This window comes from Labrus bergylta, chromosome 10, assembly GCF_963930695.1.
Source record: "Labrus bergylta chromosome 10, fLabBer1.1, whole genome shotgun sequence".
In the NCBI taxonomy this organism is placed as follows: domain Eukaryota; kingdom Metazoa; phylum Chordata; class Actinopteri; order Labriformes; family Labridae; genus Labrus; species Labrus bergylta.
Window position 1 is genome coordinate 10,856,871 of NC_089204.1, and position 14,993 is coordinate 10,871,863.

General features: G+C 39.6%; 1 protein-coding gene across 4 annotated transcripts in view; it reads right to left on the minus strand.

Annotated features, from left to right (window-relative positions):
• Positions 1–754: 754 nt before the first annotated feature.
• Positions 755–14,993, minus strand: part of eml6 (EMAP like 6) — a 75,193-nt gene continuing 60,954 nt past the window's right edge. For 2 of the 4 annotated variants that reach the window (XM_065959597.1, XM_065959596.1), the window contains 15 exons: positions 11,564–11,642; positions 11,356–11,485; positions 10,969–11,067; positions 9,015–9,035; positions 8,315–8,488; positions 6,816–7,024; positions 6,476–6,633; positions 5,914–6,028; positions 5,634–5,822; positions 5,355–5,527; positions 4,751–4,913; positions 4,260–4,363; positions 3,943–4,096; positions 3,658–3,758; positions 755–2,888 (listed from right to left, as the gene is read on the minus strand). In XM_065959597.1, coding sequence (XP_065815669.1) covers positions 2,864–2,888; positions 3,658–3,758; positions 3,943–4,096; positions 4,260–4,363; positions 4,751–4,913; positions 5,355–5,527; positions 5,634–5,822; positions 5,914–6,028; positions 6,476–6,633; positions 6,816–7,024; positions 8,315–8,488; positions 9,015–9,035; positions 10,969–11,067; positions 11,356–11,485; positions 11,564–11,642 — 1,894 coding nt within the window. In that variant the 3' untranslated portion in view covers positions 755–2,863. The remainder of the gene's footprint in view (positions 2,889–3,657; positions 3,759–3,942; positions 4,097–4,259; positions 4,364–4,750; positions 4,914–5,354; positions 5,528–5,633; positions 5,823–5,913; positions 6,029–6,475; positions 6,634–6,815; positions 7,025–8,314; positions 8,489–9,014; positions 9,036–10,968; positions 11,068–11,355; positions 11,486–11,563; positions 11,643–14,993) is intronic. The other 2 variants (XM_065959599.1, XM_065959598.1) reach the window with 1 other exon arrangement.

Below are 14,993 nucleotides of genomic sequence, written 5' to 3' on the forward strand. Positions count from 1 at the left end.
TTTTTTACACACCCCAATGCAGATGTGGATCTGTGAATACACTGCCATTTGTCTTCACCTTCCCCTCCCTGCTTCCAGATGGGTTTAGACATATCAACACCAGCCCTATTCAAAGGATCCCATTGGGTGACTTTATAGATCTCTTCAGGACTCCAAACAGATTTTATTTATAGTTCTAAAGATGCACTTCAACCCCTTCAGCATGCACCGTACCCTGTCTCTTGTCTGTCAGTAGTGACGTCTCCAAACCTATCAGAGATCACGCAGAGCCAACCCCTCTTAGATTGAACTACAGTGAGATGTCAGATATGTTCAATACTTGGTCAGAAATATCTTGAACCCTATTTGAGAGTCGGCCTCATTTGTTTCAGCTTTGTCTATCTTTATAAGCGGTCAATAGTTACACGTCACTCAGCTTGTTAACTGTCACAAGCAGGAGACAGCTTTACTAAGAGAAAAAAAACTAAACAATTTACTCCTTCCTTTTGTTCTCATTGTTTTTAGTCAGTGATGATTTTACTCTCATGCTCACACTAAAATACCTGAGCGCAATATTATAACATTTCAGCGTGTGTTTAGATAGTCATGTGTGACAATTTAACTTCTGTGTGCACATGTTAAATATTTACATACAACTATTTGCATGTAATGTTTCCACATCATCAACCCCTCATAGTGAGCAAGAAATGTTTTAGTTAAGATTGTCAAGAATGGTGATAAAAACAAAACAACAGAAGACAGAAAAAAAGCCATCTTATTTCCACAAGTCTCATTTAATCTGATAATACACTTTGCTACACACACACATACACACACACACGTGCGCACACATACATACAAACTTTGATCACAATCACCTTGGTATAAAAATCAACTGGTGAATTAACTTGCACCATAAAATCTCATCAACAAAGATATTTTGGTTTAAAAATAAAGTCATGCATCTGAGCATCATATATATTTCCATGTACAGTATGATACAGACGATTAGAAAGGAAAGAAGTTCACAAACTGACAACCTGCTTTAAGAAAAAAACAAACAAACCAAAACTTCAACTTTCAATGCAGCATTTTTCATCTTCAGCAATTGCAAATTGCATTTCTTTATTTGTAGATGCTCCTTGGCTTCTTCTGTTACGTTATAAATCCTTCTGTTGTATTAGATTCTGTTGTGTTTTTATTTTATAGAGAAATAGCCATGTTTGAGAAACACACCGTACATGCACTCTGCACGAACACCCTGCACATCACACTTTAAGCTAGCACAGTCAACACCATGTTTTCTACATCTTTTGGTATCAATACGATGTGTGTTATTGAAAGTGTGTTTTTTCTGTCTAAATTACAAGAACTCAGTCTTTGACACTGATTATGACACAGACCTTATCACATTGACTTTCTTTTTAAACTATGGTGGTCCAGAGGGATCTTTCCTGTCCATAACAAAGACATTTTATTTTTCTGTTAAAGAAATTCTATCATTGGGCTGAAAAACAAGCTGTACCCTTATTAGAATTCACAAAGCTCCAATATTTTGTCAAATATTTTTTCTCATATTAATTTTCCTGATGCAAAAATGTAATTTTACCATTCGACTTCTTTCAGCTGACTCTGTTTTTCTCCTCTCCCACTGTTGCCACTTTCACCCATGGCTTCAACTCTTTCCCCGTTCTCCTCTTCTGTGAATTATTAATGATCTGTTTTTGAATTAAACCTTATTTTCAAGCGAGAGAAAACCAACCTCAGCCTCTGTGATGACTTCAAGGACGTGAAGGATGAGATGGAGACTGAGTGAACTAACAAGGTGCGTGACCTCTGAACTTCTTTTTCTTTTTTTTAATCATCACACGAACAGACTCTTTTGACACTTTTCACAACAGTTAATATTCAACAGTTCAGACACAGAAAACTCATCCACACCGTAGATTAGGCATAAATAACATTTAGATATTTCCATAAATAATTCTAGTAAGTTTCGCTTTTCTTCACATGTCCTGTGTCGTGTAACGATCATGATGCTTTGGATGATTAACGTCTTTGAACAAAAAGCAGCAGCGGAGAAGATGTTTGTGTTTTGAGATGAATGAAAGTTTGAACATTCTCAGTGTAGCACCAGACAGAGTACAAAATAAGTTCAAAGATGCATTAACACAAAGAAATACTTTGTATGAAGTACCCCTCCCGATAAATAAATAAATGAACACAGGTAGAAAGATCCAGAAAGGCACTTAAGTGTGATGAAATCCAACGGCAGATACAGTAAAGGCTCTTTGAAATGAGGAATGGTTTTAAATCAAAAGTCAAGTTTCTGTTCTCGGTAACAGACAAACTTCAGGACATCAGGGTTAAAATGAAACTGCATATGATATTTTCAATGAAGCAACGTTTAGTTTTTTTATCAACCAGTGCAGTGTCATCTCCCTGTCATCCCCGAGACATGATCTGTGTGACTCTGACAGCAGACTGAGCGGTTATAATCACATTATACCTTTAAATGGTCCCATCAGTGTGGTTTCCTCTTGAGGTGTCTTAGAGTTTACCATTTGTTTATCAAAATGAGCCAAAAACAAAAAAAGTCTGCTTCTCTGCTTCATCTCAGCTGAACACCCCCCCCCTCCCCTCCCAGTCTGTTTTTTATGTTGTGATCAGTCACAAAGTGTCTCATGTGTTGGTCTTTAAGCTTTCTGCCTCTTCTGCAAAAAGACAGACTGTAAACATCTGGATTTATCAGTGAAGTCGGTTCCAGCTGAACTCCTACAAAGTGGTGTGAAGTCTTTCAGGTCATTGGTTCGATTCCCCCCCCCTGGATCCACTTGTGGTGCTGTTAAGGCGCTTTGGATGAAAAGCGTCACCGGGCGGTGTTTTACATGCATTTCCACACAAACACACTGCAACACAAAAAACAGATGTTAAACATGGAAGAATGCAAAGGAGAAAGATCTGTCTGGGAAAATATTTAAAAAAGGAAATATTATACACCTTTTCCACATTTTCAAACAGTCCCCTGTGGTCTAAATGAAACATCTGTGCTGTGCTTTGGTTCAAATATAACATGAATCAAGCACCAGAGGAGGTTTGTGACCCTGTTTAAAGCAGATCTCTCAAAACGCTCCATTTTGGTGTGTGTGTCTCTTTAAATGCAATGAGGCCCCCCCCCCCTGAGTTTTTCCAGGTAGACATCACTCCTCTGTGGCGAGAATACATTTTGTTCTAGGCTTGGGATGGAGTCTCTGTGTTGTAAGACTTATGCAAACCACAAACAAAGCACTGGATGGATTTATTTCACATGTTGTGTGTCAGTAGACACTCAGGTTACCCAAATATATGTTCAATAACACGGTCAAAGTGGATTTTTCACACTATATTGCCTTTAAATTATTATTTTTTGTCACACTAGAAATGACACTATAATACTCGTGGCTTTTATCACTTTAAGTGTCCATTTTGGTGCCAGTGTCATTTCTGGCCTAATAAGGGGAAACCATGCATGTAGAGTACATTGATGCAATAATTTACATTTTATAATCACACATTATGTGAAGAAAATAAGGTGGATGAAGGAATCTCTCTCTAAATAAAACTCTAGTTTTTTAAACTGCCATAAAGTTGCTCCTGTGTCGAAGCCAATGGCATGTTATTGATCAGTGTTCAGTTCACCTGCAGTCGTCTCCTCCTGTGCTGATCACGTATTTGTCTTCGAGGGAGAAGCGGATGTTTGTCACGTGAGCTGAGTGGCCGAGGTAGCGCTTGTGTTTGGCCTGGAAAAAAGAGAAAGAAAACTTGTATTCCTTCTCAATAAAACAAAACAATAAAAGCTCTTTTTACAATTGATTCTTCATTCAACAGATCAAACTTTATCACTAACATGAAATTAAAACAAAGGAGTAGTGGTTTTGGTGTTTTATGTCTTCAGTTTAGAGATGAAATGTGATCCGAACTCACAAACTTCTCTGTGCAGGGGAAGTCAAAAAGTTTGATCAATCCAAAGTCGTCACCGGTCACGATGTTCATGCCGGCATGGGACACACACGCACAGTTGACTTCTGCTTTGTCAGCATTTCGTGGCCAAATCCCCAAAACTTCATCTCCCAAAATGCTGAGGTACAAGACGTTGTAATAAGGAACGGGTTAAAAAAAACAGACAGTCACTTGAAAATGTTTTACTTTTACAAAGACATCAGATCAGACATTATAAATCAAGACCCAGAGGGGTGTGAACAATCTTAAGTGTGTGTGCTTGGTGTGTGTTTGTGTGTTACCTTGTCCAGGTTGCCCAGGTGATTCTGTCAATGGTAGTCTGGTCACTCACTAACTTCCCTGAAGGAACCTCAAACACCTGCCGCTTATAAGTTCCTGTGGACACCTGCAAACACACGTAGAAAAAGGTGTGTTTACTGTTTATAAATATGTAAATACACTTGCTTAAACTTGGTGTCAGTGGTATGTGTACAATATGTGTATACTAATCAATATACGAGAGCTAGTGTATATGCAAAAACATGTGTGTTTACCTCTACATAACTGATGTAAGTGGTTTATTGATTTATGTGTGGATACATTAAACTGTAACACCAGCCAGCAGCATTTATGCATGTGTCTACTGTTTGCCTGCATTTAACACCAGTGTGCTATATTTATATACGTGTGTGTTTATGTGTTGGTATATATGAATATATCATAAGTCAGCAGTTTGAGTATGTTTGTACCTGTACATAACAAAGGTCTGCAGTATGTATGCACGAGTATATACCTGTATAAAAGAGCTGTCAGCAGAGAAGTCCAGCTGCAGGATGAAAGCAGGGATGTCGCTGCAGTAAACCAACCGGTTGAGACCCGGCCCTCCGCTGACATCATAAACATCCACTATGTTCTCTGCAGAACCGACTGCCAGCAGCCGCCGGTCTGGACTGAACCTGCGCAGAAACAAACAAACAATATATACACATGTAAAGGTACAAAAAAAGGTACACAAATCCTCCTCATCTGAGTTATTCTATCGCTCTTTTAACCATTCCTCTTCTCTTGTCACTTTATGCTTTTTGACATGTACTCTCCTGTTTCTCTCTTACTTTCTTCACCGCCCTAAAAAGTTTTTCAAAGTCAGGAGTATGAAAAAGATGTTAAGTTATTAAATTACCATTTACTTATATTTCCTCGTTACATCTGTCAGATTGATGGCTTTCTTTTCAAATATTATAAAAACAATATGCTTGTCTTTTGTCAATGGGATTTATCATTGTTTTAATTTGTGTTTATTTTCATATCATTTAATTATTTTGAATCACAAAGCTGCTGTTGTAGTTTCTAAATGGTTGTTTCTTGCTCTTTCTGTCATCTCATCTCCTCTCTCCTACCTGATGTCTTGGATGGCGGCACTGCGGTCTCGTTTCTTCGCCCACATCTTCAGCGAGTTGGCGAGGAGGAGGAGGAACTCTCCGTTCTTCATCCCCACCGCCAGCATCTCTCCGTCTGCACTGTAGCTCACACACCGGGCTGCATGTCCCACACACACTTTGTTTAACAGTTTCTAAAGTAAGAGTGAGAGAGAGAGAGAGAACAGGACAGTTTTACAAATTATTACATTTTTCAGAGGATCATTGAACTCACCAACACATCTTTTTATGTGTGTGTACCTTGTCGGTGAGGTCCCACAGTCGGATGGTTGAGTCGTCGCTGGCAGTGATGCAGAGTTCTTTAGCAGGATGAGCAGCCAGACCCCAGATTCCTCCTCTAGCGTGACTGTCGAGCAGCAGGTTGGAAGCTGCGTTCTTCTCCCCGACCTCGATGATCTCCCCGTCCTTGGTCCCCACCAGAATCTTACCCTGAGGAAGAGAGAGGTTGGGGCTGATGAGACGATCAGAGAGAAGGAGGATACTGACTGAAGGATGAAAATCAGAAGTCTGAAGTTCTTACCTTGCCTCTGCAGACAGATCGGACGCACTCCACCTGCTGACCTGTCTCCAGCTGAAACGCTCGACAGCGTTTCATCTCCTGATCCCAGAGCTTCACCGCACCACCTTCTTTAGTCCTGACACACACACAGCATGCACATCCTCAATCTCTAAGGCTTTTCACAATATATTGAAAGTGATATGTTTGGTCACTAACTTGAAATGCAAATGAAATAAATGAAGTTATAAATGAAAATGTATAACTTTCATAGCAAAAGGATCATTTTGTTTTCAAATTTACATTTAGATTCACTAAACCTGCACATTTACAGGAGCAATATGAAACTCTGACGCATAACGTTTAAAACTGGTACTGCAGTCAAAATTCATTCACTCAAACATTAGATTTTGAAATCCTGTCTTTGTGAATTTACCGCTCAGTGTCTATGCAGGTGAGAGCTAAAATGATGACATTTTTTCAACCAATGTAATGAAAGTTATTCAAGTTTTGTTGAGGCTTTAAAGATTTCTTTGAGGTCAAATGTTGTTGTTTTTTCTTCATTAACAATAGGTGTGTTACTCACGGCCTCTCCTTGCCACCGGTGACGATGAGACCATCTCTCAGCGTGGTGTACATGGTGAACACCGGCCCTGTGTGAGCCTTCGCCACCACCCTCAGAAGGTAGTGATCCCGCCACACGTACACATCCCCGTTAATGGCTCCGGTGAACGTCAAGTTATTCTGCAAGGACACAGGTTTAGGAAGAACAGGTTGCTGGATGCAGCGATTGACTCATCTGAAACCTATAAGTAAAATTTGATGTAGAATTTTCTTTGATTGCCTAAGCGATTGCGAGCAGGGAACTCCAGATGTCAGATTTTTTAGAAAACAATGAAAAAACAGAAAGTGATCAGTGAACTCACAGCACCGAAGGCGACAGACAGCATCGTCTGCATCCTGCCGTCCTCCACTGTACCGACCACACCCTTCTTGTACATCAGAGCGCCGCCGGCCAGCGTCCAGAATTTCACATGTTTGATTCCAACAGACACAAACAGGGAGTCTGAGTCTGGGCGAAACTCCACCACAAAGATCCGGTCTGGATGTCCAGCTCTACTGCACACCTTTGATCCTGTGTTGGCAAAACCGCTGATAATTTAATTCACTATTCTCTCTTACTTTGATGTAAGATGCAGTTCTTTCATTGTTACACACTCAATGTTTGTCTCACGTTCATGTTTTCTGTACTCTCTTTTTCCTTGTGTTTTCATGTGTTTCAGGTGAACCTTCAGCATTAAGTAAGCCTTACACAGACATTTCTGCAGTTATATCTCTGTACCACAAATTTCCCGAGTCTGAAAGAGAGTTTTCCTGGAGCCTCGTCTCTCTGCCAAATTTGTTTTGAGTAAGGTTGTCATAAATCTCAGTAAAAGCTGTCTTAGTTCATTTTTTTTATCATTAGTTTTGATAAAAGCAAAAATCTTACAGAACTTTAGGTGTAGGTATGGAGGTAAGGTCAAGATAGTGATCATTGCCAACAAATAATAGCAGCGCTCTCTACAGCACAAAACAGAAGACAGCAAATGTGCTGTATAGAAACGTGAAGAGGCCTAACTGAATGTGAGTTGGACACACTTTGCTGGTTGGATACTGTGTAGGCTTGGAGGGGCTTAGCTCTGGTTAACAGATGAAAGTCTGAAGTACAGAGGTGAGAATAGGCTTGCTATAGCCGCCTGCTAGCTTGTAATGCTAACCCAGGAATATGTTGAGACACTGTTGGATTAAAGTCATAAACTCAAACAATCTTCTAGTTTGGCAGCTGGCTGTTCAACATGAGTCTGGTTCTGCTTGCGGATTCTGCCTGTTAAGAGTACATTTTTCCTTGACACTGTACCTTTGCTAACATGTTGCTAAGTGCTCATGATGTATTAATGTCAATTCTTTCTGTAACATAATATAACAAAGAGTAAGGTAATTTGACCTGCTCTTTTGTAAAGAGATTGTGTCGTGCTTTTCTAGTTTTCTGATTACTCAAAGTGCTTTTACAACGCAGGTCACACATCGATGGTAGAGGCTGCTATGTAAAGTCTCCATCATCAACTAATCCCATTCATACACATTTACGAAGCAGCATGAGCAACTCTGGGTTAAGTGTCTTGCCCAAGTACACATTGGACATGTGGCTTCAGGAGCTGGTGACCGAACCCCTCGCAGTCCAATTGAGAGACCGACTCTACCTCTGAGTTTGAGATAGCACTTGTTTTGTATTGTTGCTCTACAAATACAGATTGAGTTTGTGGTAGGCATTAGTGAGTTCATCCAGTAATTTACACTTTGTTTGAATGTGACCTTTCACTAAGAATAATCAATGATTGTATCAGTTGCTCATTGTTAGTGGTTATTGATCAGATTTCTGTCTGACCTTCCTGCCAGCGCCACACAGTGATGGTGTGTTCAGGTTCCACTCCGACAGACAGCAGCAGCTTCCCTGTGGCACTGAAGTTAACGTAACCGACGCCTTTAGAGTGAGGACAGCGAAGGATGGACAGAGTCTGTTTACTCATCGCATCCCACACGTGAATGGAAGGCGTGGTCCCTACAGAGAGATCACGAGACAAAGAGGAGAGAAGAAATCAATCACGTTTATTTTGTCCCAGGGGTGAGGAATAAAGGTCTAGTGCCAACAAAACAGAGCAGTCGGAGGGATCAGTGCAGCAAACAGACACCCTGAAAACCAGAAGAATAAGACACTAAAGAGCTCCACTGCATGTTTTAAGAGCATACTAGAGGTTGAATCATCAAATCAGTTTATTTTTATGTTTTCTTTCAACATTAAATCTGCTGGGTTTTTTTTAAGAAAACACAATATGTGGTGTCTGAATTAGTAGCAATGGGATGCTATTTTTATTCAGTACATTTTTTTTCTGATTTATACAGATAACAAATCTACATTTTTCAGTATGACAGGATAAAATCCAAATGTTTTTTCCTGCGTTTGAGAATCCTCTTTAGGGAGGTGTAAAAGTCCAGATGGAATACTTTGTCTTCATCACTACATCTCTGGGTTTCAGGGTGTTTGTCTCGGTGGGATGGGTACGGCGGTGCAGTCTGTTTTTTTTTACCTGGGAGTTCACTGACGTCACCTGAGGTGTTGTGAGAGCGATGGTGACAAATGAGGCCAGCCACAACACACATATAAAAAACACAACAAAACAGATTAAAACTTTGAGTGAGTTGTTACAGACAGGCTAACTTCAGCCATGACAGCATAGAGAGATACTTATGGCTGATTCTTGCTGACTGAAGGAAGAAATAGGCGTAATGTGGTTGACCATAGACTTAAGGGACTGTCTGAACATGATAAGGTTTGGGAAACTGACTGAATTCGAAAATAGATGTAGCCAGCGAGGAATCAGCCATTGGGTTTTGAAGGACATTGTGCAGTCTCAACTTTTCTATCTTGTTAGGGTTTTTTTGCCAGAAGTGACAATATTTGGATAAGAGTGTTGGCTAAGGGGTTAGTCAACGCTAAGCTATCAGCTTAAGCAAGAGCTAGGTTGTTTGTTGAGGTACGTTCAGCTTGCTGCGGTATCAACAATGCTCATTTTTGGAAGCATGTTTTTGCAATAAGTGAAGATGAGCTAAAGGTCACATATCATGCATAATACACTTTACTATGTTTAAGATCAATAATATGTGTTCTATTAGTCTACAAATCCCCCAATTAGGAGAAAGTCAATCCTTTTTATCTTTTCCTTGTGTCACTTTTGAGAAAATTTGTGCTCAAACAGGCCGTTTGGTGATTTTCCATTTGTGACATCACAAAGGGCAGTAACCCCTCCCCCAGGTGGGTGACACTTTGACTGCTAGGTGTTTGTTCTGTCCTCTGAGTCTGCCTTCTTAGTGTAAACAATTTAGCATTGTGCATTAATGCCGCAGCTCACTTGTATTTAAAGGTGCACTATGGAGATTTGGTAGTGCAATTTGAGTGAAACAATTCTATGCTGTATTTTCTGAACTGAATACACAAACTTTATTCAAAGGAAAAAATGGGTCCCCGGAACACTGTTTAGAGCTTAAAAGCAGCAGAGTTACGGTTTCACTGTTACGGGTCCCCCACCATAACTTCTTGCACAGCATTTTATCTTCAAACAGTGTTTCAGGGACAAAATTTCCCCTGAGGACAGTTTGGTATGGAGTTGTGAACTTACACCACATAATCTATACACTTCTCCAACTTTCACATTTCTCTAACAAAACTCCATAGTGCAACTTTAAAGCTAAAGACACAGAAACAGCCTGTTCTGAGCGGAATGAATAGAGGGGTTTATAGGCTTGCTTAAATACATGATCAGAGTGGATTTTTGGCACTAATCTTCACAGACATGTTTTGGGGAGCTCTGAGAACTACAGTATGTGGTACCTTTAAGTTTATAAAGAAAAATGCCATGTAGCACTGGCTTCTCTATTAAGACCTGGAAGCTATGTACTCCTCTTAAATACGGTCTGTGGATTGGATGGGCAGGGGGTCTTAATCTCATATTTAATAAAAAAAAAAAGCTATACCCTTCCCAGAGTTATCTATTTAGTCATCAATAATGGCTTGATGTACCTTAAAGCAAATATCTCATCATCAATATATTGTTCCTAAACATAAAAAATGGTTAAATCACAGCCAACACTTGGCAATAAAAAGGATCTTAATTTAATGAGATAAAGAAGGCCATTAGCACCTTTATTACCTTTAGTGCACATAAAAGTCAAGCCTGTTGATGTTACTTTTTTTTTTAATCCTATATATCTTGTTCTTAAGCAATTCTTAAATTGTTCATACATCTCGTCCTCCAGGTTCCTGTCATCAATCTTATTTTGTTTTCAGAAGAAAAAAGCAAGCAGGTTAAACATGAAGCGGAGGAGAGAAAAGCAGGACTCGTTTGGGCTAGTACACAAGTTAGTAGAAAACACACTGCCATGCAAACACAAACACACACACACACACACACACACACACACACACACACACACACACACTTACACACACACACACACACACACACACACACACACACAGTGTACCGATCTGTCCAGTGGCGATGATATTCTTGTATTTGGGATGCTGGTTAACCGTTAGAGACAGGATGTCATCAGTGTGTTCCAGGTAGAAACTTTGAGTTCCTGCAGAGAAAGAGGACACATAAACACATGACAAAGATCGGAAAAATGTAAATATAGATTTAAGAGACTCCAGTGGAAAAAGTTTTACGTCTTATTTACTTTATTATCTTGCCCTGTACATGTGTGTAAAGCTTATCCTTTTTGATATTGGTGTTGGATGTTGCCATATGACCCCAGCATAAGTGTGGAGTTGTGCTCCCACTATATGAGTTATGTTTTTGTGTTATGTACTTTTTCAATCTATTTTGCTATTTTACAGCCTGTGCTTGGTTTCGTTGCTGTGGTTACCATTGCTGAGACTGTGGACGATGGCGGTGGCAGCAGTGTGGAACACGATGTCGGTGCCGTCGTTGAGGTAGTGCAGGTTGTTTCGACAATCGTAACCCCGAAATCCAAACACATGTTCCAAAACCATGTCCTACAGGGCGAGGAGACAGGAGAGACATAAACAGAAGGACAGACAGGTAGACAGAGACAGACAGGTAGAGGGACATACCTCCACCAGTTTCTTCTTCTTGGAGACGTTATTCTTCTGGAGTTTCTCAGGTTGTGGTGTTGCTCGACTCACTGGAGGTCTGGAGAATCAGTCAGTCTATTAATCATTCAATTAATTAATGTTTTATATACAGACAGACAGGTGGAGGAAGAGTCAGTGAGACAGGAAGGTCAGACACAGACAGCACTGGGATTCAGACGGACAGATAGGACAGACATGAGACAGCAGAAGATAAATTAGAAACAGCAGGGCAGAAGAGGTAACAGTCCTTGTTATTGGAAGTATTTGCACTCATAAAACTGCTGTTTGGATGTTTAAAGTCATTATATACCATATAAGGTAACAGACCTATGTGATGTAAAGTATGGACACAGAAAAATTGAATAAACACCATCCCAGCTAAACAAATTACAAACAACTTTGACCATTAATTATCAAACCCTCTCATTAAACAGTATATGATTAACCTGAGATGAAATGTAATTCTACTTTTGCGCCACTCTGAAAGAGGAATCAATTATTGCTTAACTAATTTTTGTATTGATGTCCATTATAAAATGGACATTAACTCCTGTTTGAAAATTAAAGCCAATGCCAAATGTGTTTTAAAGCTTGATCCTTACTCATGGTCAGCAGAGGTCGACCCCACTGATTGAAAAAAGAATAACAAATGAGCTCATACTTCTCATTTGATTCATTACCTCAGTAAACATATTCATATTAACCTTATATTCTCAATCTTTATTTGAATTCTTCTCCAAAAGAGAAAGATTTTTAATCCATATTTAAGGATCACATTAAGACTAAAATAGACCATAACGCTGGGAATCTGCAAGAGCAGTGGTTCCCAAACTTTTTCCTTGGAGCCCCCCTACTTGTATCTAAGAAAAGCTGAGCCCCCCCCCTGAGGACCCACAAAACAGTAATCCATTGATGTAAAAAATTAACATAAATGTTGAATTGTTCTCATTGATACATCCCTAGAACAGGCCAACAAACACCCCATCAGAGCAGACAAAGCCTGCCCCCCCCCCCCCCCCCCCCCCCCCCGGGATTTGGCACTTTGTTTTTTGTTTGTTTTTCAGTTCAAATTAAAACAATATTAACAAACCCACAAACCAATGTGTGACTGCACTTTATGTAGATATATACAATATATGATATGGAGCGTTCTACGGTTATGTGATGGGGAGGGTTCATAAGAGCTTCTTTAAAAATGGGAAAAGACTGAGAATGAGCACTTTACTAAAACGCTAATGTCACATCTCTGACAAAGCAGGCGTCATGGATGACTTGGAGAATGACCTGGAGGCTTTGAACGGTGTGACGTAATGCCAACAGGTGTGTGATACAAACACACACATAATGCACAATGAAGAGGCTTTGCATATAGACAGGTGGACAGGTGTTACCTGGATCCCCTTGAGAGCAGAGGGACAGAACCAAGGTAAAGAGCTTTAGAAAACCCACAAACACACATACATACACACACACACACTCACAAACACACATACATACACACACACACTCAAACACACACACACACACACACACACACACACACACACACACACACACACACACACACACACACACACACACACACACACACACACACACAAATACATTTGCATCCATCCACTCACGCAAAGATAACAACTTACACACGACATTTTACACACATACAGACCGCATGCCTCAGAATAACTATAATATGACTAGATGTGCTAACAAAATGCTAGCATACTACTGGGATGCACGTATGGGCTGTCAGGCTGACATGCGAGTGTAGCTGACATGTTAGCCGTTTAAAAAAAAAAGAGTAAATTGTATGCCTGCAGATCCCATGATGCATTGAGGCATGTACAGAGGGAAGTGTTACCACAGAGTCAGTGAGTTAGCTGTGGGCTAGCTGGATTCATTTGATCTTGGACTAAAATTAAAAACATGATGATTCACAGGCAAGCTTTGCAGTTTAAATGGGATTTTTTTAATTGATCTTTTCCAGGGATATCAATGGACGTTTATTTGGAATAAGATAAGATACAACTTTATTGATCCCCCCCATTGGGGGAAATTTTGATGTTATAACAGCTCAAAAAACAGGGATACTTCACCTGCATCCTCGTGTTTCCTTGTAATAGCGAAACACTGTTGCTAACTAGCCTCTACCCATCTTTATAAGATCTCCATAAAAATGTATTCATTGTATTCTCTTACTGAAGCTGAATGGAGCCAACCAGCAACAACAGATTTTTTGATGTCTATTAGCAGTAGTGTTTTTACACAGAACCGTTACTCTTCAGATTAAAAACTACGTTTAAGATTTGAAAATGTTCATTGACTGTTTTTGACACGAGCAGAACCAGACTTATAATGAACAACCATCTACCAAAACTGTCTATGCACATTCTCAAGCCCCATTATCCCTAATGTGAGGTGGGGAGGAACTTTACTTTTGCTAGTAATTGATTTTAATCCTGTTGGCAGAATAAGTTGGCCATTTCTCACCCCCAGCAGATAATGGATTTCTGAGTTGTTTTTTTGTGTGATAAGCTCCTCCTTGTCTTAGTTTTGGTTGTTTGGTTTTAGCTTAGTATACATTTTTGGCAGTCTGATGATGGAGAATCAAAATATGTTTGGTCATGATGGAGAACATGTGCAGGACAGAAACCAGGCTGAGGAAGGAGGAGAAATCCAACCAGGAGATCATTTATAACAGAAAACAGCAGAGGAGGAGGAACAAGATAGAAGATGAAGAAGGGTATAAAGGAAGGAAAAGTAGAGAAGAATAAGTAATGATCTGGATTTGTAGAGGGGAAGAAAAAGAAAGGTAGAAGAACATGGGATGAGACATTATTAGAAGCAGTGTATTCAAATGACAGGCAATGATCAAATGGAAAAATACATTATAATCAATGCAAGCTGTTGAAGTTGTTTGAAACATCAGAGTATTCACTGATAAACTACTTATACTACTTAAACTAATACAAGCATATCAAATATACAGATAAAACATCAAATCATGGAAACTTTATATACAAATAAAGCAATAAACATAATAAACTGTTCCAGCCAGACAATCTGCTTTACTTAATAAATCATTCCTTATGTTTTAATGCTGGAACCCAAAAAGCAAAACTGCCAGTTTAGTACAAGCTGTTGTGACTGAGAGATGATAAAGGTATTTGAACATAAATGTAGAAATGGAAAACATGCATAGCTGGTTCATGAGCTGTGTAATTGTAGATTTCAGGGTGACTATAAAGACGTTTTCTATCTTTTGTTAAAAGTTCTTGTAGCTCCAGTTTTAATTTGCGATGCTGAACCCGGTCGTTAAAGAGGCGTAAGTGTTGTTTTGTCTTGCCCCAAAACATCCACCAAACGTTCTCTACAAACACAACTCAGAGAGCGGCTCACAAGTTGTTCT